The following is an 8,453-nucleotide window of genomic DNA, read 5'->3' on the forward strand; positions in this document are numbered from 1 at the left end:
TTTGCTCACATAAACCTTCTATCACTTTTTCTCTCTCTTCATCTTCTGGGATTCCTACGTTCCTTTTTAATGAGTCACTGAGTTCTCTATTCCTTATATCATGGTCTTTTGCCTTAGTTTCCCTCTTTTTTTTCTGCTTCATTATTCTCTGTAAATTTGTTCTCGATATTTCTGATTTGCTGCTCTGTTTCATCCATCTTTGCCACCGTGGAACTCATTTGAGTGTGCAACTCATTTACATTTTTACTTTCATCCTGACTAGATGTTACTTCTTCTATCTCCACAGAAAGGGATCCTATGCTTTTTTTCAACCCCAGCTAGTATTTTTATCATTGTGATTCTAAATTCTAGTTCAGACATCTTGCTTGTATCTGTGTTAAGTCCCTGTCTGGCATTTCTTCCTGTTCTTTATTTTGGGGTGAATTCCTTTGTTTTGTCATTTTGCAAGAAGATGTAGAATTAATATAATAATAAATAAATAAAAATTTAAAAATGAAAAACAACACAGAAAAAAATGACATAAAAGATGCTACATCCTAGGTGTGTTTTGGTCTAGTTGTTGAAAGAAGCTTAATAGAATAGAGGAAAAAGGGAAGGAAAAGAAAAGAAAAAAAGGAAAACATTTGAAAATTTTTAAAAATGAATACAATAAAATAGAATAAAATGAAATGATGGAAGTAAAATATAATTTAAAATATTTACAAAGAAGTAAAAAATTAACTAGAGAAAAATTAAGGAAAAAACTTTTCTATAAAAACATAAAATAAAATTTTTTTCTCTCTCTGTATTTGAGAATAAGAAAAGAAAAAGAAAAAAATGAATAGATGGACTAGTGAACAGAATGAAATATGATTGAAGTTACATGCAGCATCCCCTGGAATATGAAGTCTGTAAACTAAGCAGGCAGAGACTTGTGGTGTTCCTCTAGAGTGTGGTTTTGCAGTTGGATGGGGCTTGGTGTAACTGCTCCATTCTCCACTAGATGCTGCTGCTTAGTTTATAGGGGTGGATAGTTGTGGAGTGTGTACACATGTACACATGCACAGGAGTGGTGAAAATGGTATCTCCCAGCTACCCAGTCTCTGGTATCAGAACTCTGTGCTCTCGCATACTGGAAGTCTAGCACCCTTCCTTAGTCTCTGGCTTCCATCTATTCCCCACTAATACACTGTATGCAACCAAGCCATCAGCCTTCCAGGTGGCACCTTCCTCCTGAGTTTTATCTTAGATGGACTGTGTTTCCAAACCCCTCACTTCTGAAAGCCCTGTGGCTTTGACCTACTCAGACCCTCTTAGGGAGGATCTCACTGAGCAATGGCCAGGTGCTAGCCACCATCAGGAACATTTCTGTAGCTATGCTGCTGCAGATGCCCAGAGACTGCAGCCCAGTGCCAGCCAACCCCAGAAAATTTTCATGGGATCCTGTAGCAGCAGCGTTTCAGGGATACTGGTAAATCACATCACACATCTGGCACCAGTCTTCACCCTTCACGTCCTTGTTCCCAAATCAGCAAATGTGGCTGTTCTCCAGGGTCCGCTGGGAACTTTGCCTGTGGGGAGGCCACACAGCCTCTACCAAATGTCCTCTCAGCAAGGAAACCACTTCTCCCCATGTGGGCCAAGAACCTTTTAGATCTAATTAATTATGCTCCTGGGGATTCACCCTTCCCACCAAAGCTCCACCAGGTATTGAGTTGCAGTTTCAGATTCTGCACTCCCCTGTTTATAGAGATTTAATGGTATTTAAAGCCTCTCCTATCTCCTTTCTTCCTTTTTTGTTAAGTCCCTTATGGGTGTTTCCACTGTTTCTCTTTCTCTCCAGCTGCTTTTGGGGGGAGTACTTTTCCTTACTCTTCCCACTGTGTCCATCCTATCTCCCCAAGCAAAAACAGCTCCCTACACTCCACAGATTCTTTCTCCTCCAGTTCACCACTCTGTGCCATGTACCTGCTGAATTCTGTGGTTCAAGTTGTGCAGATTGTTGTGTTAATCCTCACATCAGTTTTCTAGGTGTGAAAGATGTTTTGATGTTGATCTAGCTGAGTTTCAGGGCTGAGAGAGGCAAAAAAACTTCCTATACTTCCCCGCCATCCTGGCCCCTCCTCTTGTGCATTTTTGATACGTTCTTTAGTCTTTTTAATCTAACCATAAACACTTCATTTACTGTTACAGTTTCAATTCATTCATCAACAATTCTGAAATTGTGAGACCATTTCATTTTTCTGCATGCTATTTCTTCTCCCTTGTTTACCAGAACATTATAATAGGCACAATAAAATTATTCTGTGATGGTGTTGCTATCCCCTCTGTATTCATCTTCAACCAGAATTACATTTGTATATTCTCAGTGTTTTTCAACAAGCATGTATCAATATCTTTGTTTCTTTTCTTTCTCATTTTTGTCATATGTACACATGGAGAGGAGAATAATATTCAGATTCCTACATCAAATGTCACTTTCAAGCCAAGTTTAATCAGTGTTTCTCTCCTCCTAAGGGAGCATTCTTCTATTACCATGCTGCTAGTGCACAATATACAATTACCAGAGGTTACTGCAATCAGGGTCCACCATACTTAGAACCCACCTATGATAATTATTAGTAAAGATTTGTGGACTAAATGTACTAATAGATACCCTTATATATTTATCCCTCCCTTTCAATATCTACTTCCTGTCTGAATGTTTTCTATACTCGCAATTTTTCTCATTATGCTGAAGGTGTGTGTGTATCTTTGTGTGGGGTTAAGCACAAAGATGCATTGAATGTATAGTAAAAGACTATTGCCAGAAAATGTCTTTGTATGCATCTATCTTTTTTGGATCCATCTGTAGTGATATGTGTTGCATTGGTATTTCCTCAGATTATCATAGTAATACATTTTTTTTCTGTTATCTTTGGCTGGCAGTCATAGATATTTTAGTTCCCACTCAAAGACTGTAGCTGGGGTGCCTGGTTGGCTCAGTTGGTTGAGTGTCCAACTCTTGATTTCAGCTCAGATCAAGGTCTCATGCTGGTGGGATTGCCCCCTGCAGGCTCTCTGCTGAGCATGGGGCCTGCTTAGGATTCTCCCTCTCCCTCTCCCACTGCCCTTCCATTGATGAGTGCACTTGCACACATGCTCACATATGCGCGCGCTCTCTCTCTCTCTGTCAAAAAAGAAAAAAAGAAAAAAAAGAAAAAAGATTGCATAGTGATTCCTTATTCTAGACTTCTCACATTGTACAGACTTCACACATAAGCAAGAGTCTCAACACTGAAGTCATTTGAGTAAGTCTTTGTATTGGTTATGAGTTCTCATTTCCTCATTGCTTCTGTGACTTCCTTCATTGTTAAAATCTTTATTAGTTTATTTATTTGATTTTCGTTTTACTCTAATTATTCTAAGTGTAATTAATTCAGTTTTTCCATATGTTTGGAGCTTTGGGGGAATTGTATGCTCCTGTTTATACTCAAACTGTCACCCTGGCTAGAAACCCTCAAAATACCGACATAGTATCATCTAATAACAAACTAGCATTTTTATTGCAATATAATTTCAGAAAACTCCATGTTATGTATTGCAGTCTTCAAAATTCCAGGGGAAGAATAGCATAATTTTCTGCCAACTTTCAATGATGCACTTAAATGTTAATAAACGTGCATTTTACATCTACCAGTGGTGGTATAGGTTTGGATTGGCAATGAAATTACAAAACTCAGAAAGTTTTCATCCAGAACTAGATTTCCTTAGTATATAGTTGGGTATAGGGAATGGAAATCAGTATGCAAGGTATATTCAGGCCTGTTAAGTCCCCACAGTGATGTGAATGCAGGTTCTTAGTTCTCCATATTTTGCTGTGTGGGAACAGGGCCTGGTTACTAGACACAGGGCCGATGTTTGCAAATGACTTGATTGCTATGTATACTTTCTTTAAGCTATCAACTTCACTTTAGAATCAAATTATAGAAGATTTTCAGCTCTGGTGACTAAGGCTGGAAAAAAAATTCTATAAAGTCAGCCAAACCCAAATGCTTATCAGTTTTGCTGGTGAATCACCTCTGTTTTCTGCTACCACTTCACAGCCATTTATAAGACTTATTCTATATCTGCTTCAAAAATCTCCCAGAATTATCTTCAAAACATTGATTTAAGATTTTATGGTTTTATTCCCTTGCTTATTTTCCCATCTTTTAATCACATTATATTGATAGAAATACATGAATATTATTCTCCTTGGTAGTAGAAATTCAATACAGCTTAGACAGACATGAGATCATTTATACAACTGAACCAAGTTAGACAAAATTACACAATGAAAGGAATAAAGGGTTAATGCAGTCACTAAACCATGTTTGAAGGGCTTTAAGAAACAGACATTGAGATTTCTTTTTTAATGGGTTTCTACCAAGAACAGATAAATCCCCAACATAAGATCAGGAATTTTTTTTTTCCAGTGTGCATCCCATTTGCACTTTGCTCTACATGCAAAGCACATTAAGAATCTAAGCAAGTCCAGTGATTTCCAAAAAGGCTTGATATTACATTCATGTGAATTCCTTTTAAAAAATATGTCCTAAAGTTCAAGAAACATTTCCTTAATTATGTAATTAATTTTTATCATTGATGAGCTTTACCCAAAAAAAGGAAAAATTCAGTTATCGTTATAGTGGATATTTAATGAACATTGCTTTCTGCAGTGAACCAATTGGTTTTAAACTGACGCTCAAGAATCTCCTCTGAAACATTTGTTTTTCTTTGATTTCGCATATTAACTCATGAATCTATTTCATAACTAAGATAGCTTTCTCTTTAAAAAATAACTTGATCACTCCTTCCTGGATCTGCTTGGTCTTGGCTCCATAAACAATGGGGTTCAGAGTAGGAGGCAACATCAAATAAAGATTAGCAATAAGGATATGAACATGGTGGGGGATGTTTTGTCCCCCAAAACGATGAGTAAAAATGGTGAACAGGGCTGGAACATATGTGATCACAATGGCACATATGTGGGATGTACAGGTACCGAAGGCTTTCTTCCGGGCATCTGCAGATGACAGACTCACCACTGCCCGCAAGATCATAGTGTAAGACACAGAAATACAGAACATATCAAAGCCCCCAATTAGGAGGGCTGCCAAGAGACCATAGATGGCATTGACCTTGAAATTGCCACAGGACACCTTGGCCACAGACATATGATCACAGTAGGTATGGGGAATGAAGTTGCCCCGGCAATAGGGCAGACGCTTGGTGAGGAAAGTGAATGGGATAATGAGCAGCACACCCCTCAGGAAGGTGGCAAGACCGGTCTTGGCGATGACAGGGTTGGTGAGGATGATGGAATAACGTAAGGGGTAGCAGATGGCCACATAGCGGTCCAGGGCCATGAGCATGAGCACCCCAGACTCCATCCCAGTCAGCATGTGGACAAAAAACATCTGAGTCAGGCAGGCATCAAAGTCAATCTCCTTGAGGTTGAACCAGAATATGCACAGCATATTGGGTACAGTGGTGGTGCACAGGGTGACATCTGTGAAGGAGAGCAGGGCCAGGAAGTAGTACATGGGCCGGTGCAGGGCATCCTCATGGCTGATTAGGTAGATGAGCCCGCAGTTCCCCACGACAGCGATGACGTACATGAAGCAGAATGGCAGGGAGATCCAGGTGTGTGCAGCTTCCAGCCCAGGAATCCCATTCAAGATAAAGAATCCCGGGGTCAGGCTGGAGCTGTTTTCCCCGCACATGACTGTGGAGAAGAGGAGAGCATTTTATGCTCTTTATCAGCATTTGCTTTCTGCATAGGAGAGAGAGAGGTGGGCTTAGAAACCACATAAGAGGGAGTAGTTCAGGTAATAATACTCACAAATGCCATGAACCTTGTCATGGTAGCAGCTTGTTATTTTTTTCCTCTACTCTAGCAAGACAGTCTTTGAACTGTGGTGTCTAAAAATAACTAAACAGTACTACTTGCAGTCTCATTGAATATTTTGTCTAAGTATCTACCCTCACTTTCTAAAGTTCCAGCACACCTCTTATATTCCTCCACATTCTGTGAACTGGGCCATAATTGTCTCCCAATATGCCACTTTTATTCTCTCCTCTCAGATTCTTTCTGAGTCTTGTCACTATGATCATGTGAGTATGTTTCGAGGATCACCCTAATCCGGCTAGTTCTTATCAACAGGACTTTTGTCCTGCCTTGAAGATTATGAAGAAAGCTAATAATCCAGGTAAAGTCTTCCCATAATGTTCCCTATAATGTGCTTAAGGTAACACATTTTAGATACTCAATAAAAATATATATGAGCAAATGATTGTTTGAATTAGTAAGAACTTAGTATCTGATATCAATATCATGCTTTTTACACAATGAAATTTCAAAGGAAGTTCTTGAGAAGAAACAAAGCACTTCTGCTTCTAAATCATTAGCAAGTTTTATGGAATTTTTGTAAAAATTTTACTGAAGAGATGAATTCAATCAGATACCCCCAACTTCATAAATGGCTTCTCTGCTTTTCCACATTTTCTTAAATTAGTTTCCAAGCCATTTTTAATACAAGCTTTATATTTAGGAAGCCCTTGAAGGTCTAAGGATTACTAATTGTCTATAATGCTTAATGTAAATAATATTTCTTTTATTATAACTGGACAGTTTATCAGGAAAAAAGATAATATCATATTTTTGGATTGCTAATACTTGTAAAGAAAATAGAACTGAGTGATGGTTCAAGGAATTTACAGATTCAGGGATGTTTGAGGAAAGTTGTAGTTACCAAATGGTCAACTATTTCTCTCCATTGAAAAAAATAAAATGGTCCTTAAGCTCCGGGTGGGCACCTTTCCATGCAGCAAATCAATGCCGAACAATCCCCCATCCAGCAGGACTGTGTAGAAACTTGCAGTACGATGACATGTAGCACATGGTTCTAAAGACACAAGACATAGATTCCTGTTACCTAAATCATCTGGAAATCACTCTTGTGTCCACTCCTATTGGCCAGGGTACATAGAAGTCACCACGGAAAGAGTATACAGAAGAATACAAGGTTTACTGGCTCATGGTCTTTGGCTCCTAAGGCGATTGCCTCTCATGTAAATAAACTCTTCTTGTGAGAGAGTTCTCCCAGACCTCTCCAGAAATGTCCCCCCCATGGAGGAACCAGCATTTCATTGCCCTAGACCAGAGAAATGTAAAGATGACAATCTCCCGTGTCCGCTGTCTTTTATGTGAACACCACAATAAAATGAGTGGGTGACTGGAAAGTAAGAGTCCAGCAGAAGCCACACAGGAAGAAAGAGACTCATTACCCCCTGCAGAAGTGAAAGGGAAAGAGGAATTCATTGCCCCTTGCTAATGTCTATTTTTAAAACTGTCTGCATATTCTAGGCCATTGTGTTCTTAGCCATCAATGTTGTTACCTTTCCTAAAATGACCATTTGTGAAAATTTCCCAAACTCACCTCAGTGTCAGGCACAATTCTATTCATGGCTGAGAATACTTAGGAGTTCTTCAAAATCTGGGATGACATCTTCTTACATAGGATTTTTGTTTCCCTGGAGAATCTCCAGTGAGATGTCCCACGTAGACTGAGGCTCCAGAATTAGATGTCTCAGAGGGATTCTCACTGAAAGAGAATAAACTTCTGGCCTGGTGGTAAGAGATCTATATTTAGAAGCTTCTGAGTAGAAAAGGGAACAACAAAAACAAAACACATTAAAGTTAATGCCTTTTCCCAAGTGAGAAATGTGACCACCAAATGTGGTGATGAACATCAGTAACTTTTTTTTCCCCTCAGAGCACTTGTGCGGTGCAGTGGGTTAAATGTCAGCCTCTTGATTTCTGCTGAGGTCATGATCTCCCGGTTCATGAGTTGGAGCCCCACATCAGGCCATGCTGACAAAGTGGAGCCTGCTTGGGATTCTCCCCCTCTCTTTCTAAATTTTTTTTTTTAACGTTTATTTATTTTTGAGACAGAGACAGAGCATGAACGGGGGAGGTCACAGAGAGAGGGAGACACAGAATCTGAAACAGGCTCCAGGCTCTGAGCTGTCAGCACAGAGCCCGATGCGGGGTTCGAACCCACGGACCGTGAGATCATGACCTGAGCCGAAGTCGGACGCTTAACTGACCAAGCCACCCAGGCGCCCCTCCCCCTCTCTTTCTACCCCTCCCCTGCTCAAGTTTGCTTGCTCTCTCTCTCTCTCTCTCTCTCTCTCTCTCAAAAGACATAAATAAACTTAAAACCTGTTTTTCTTTTATTACTAAAGAAATACGTCCTTTATGTAGAAACTCTGGAAAACACAGAAAAGTATTAAAAAGTTAGAAAATCACTTGTAAATCCAATACAGAGGAATAACCACCCTAAAAAGTTTTCTGTACCTCAGGAGAGCCTGGCTGGCTCGATTGGTAGATCATGCTACTCTGGATCTCGGGGTTGTGAGTTTGAACCCCACCTTGGGTATAGAGATTA

General features: G+C 39.6%; 1 protein-coding gene across 1 annotated transcript; it reads right to left on the minus strand.

Moving 5' to 3' along the window:
- Nucleotides 1-4,763: 4,763 nt before the first annotated feature.
- Nucleotides 4,764-5,740, minus strand: LOC109260015 (olfactory receptor 52N2-like). The gene has a single exon (XM_019438002.2). The coding sequence runs from the start codon at nucleotides 5,724-5,726 to the stop codon at nucleotides 4,764-4,766; it is 963 nt and encodes a 320-aa protein (XP_019293547.2). The 5' UTR covers nucleotides 5,727-5,740.
- Between the last annotated feature and the right edge of the window lie 2,713 nt (nucleotides 5,741-8,453).

Source organism: Panthera pardus, unplaced genomic scaffold, assembly GCF_024362965.1.
Source record: "Panthera pardus isolate Hobbes unplaced genomic scaffold, ASM2436296v1 HiC_scaffold_12, whole genome shotgun sequence".
NCBI classification, from domain to species: Eukaryota; Metazoa; Chordata; class Mammalia; order Carnivora; family Felidae; genus Panthera; species Panthera pardus.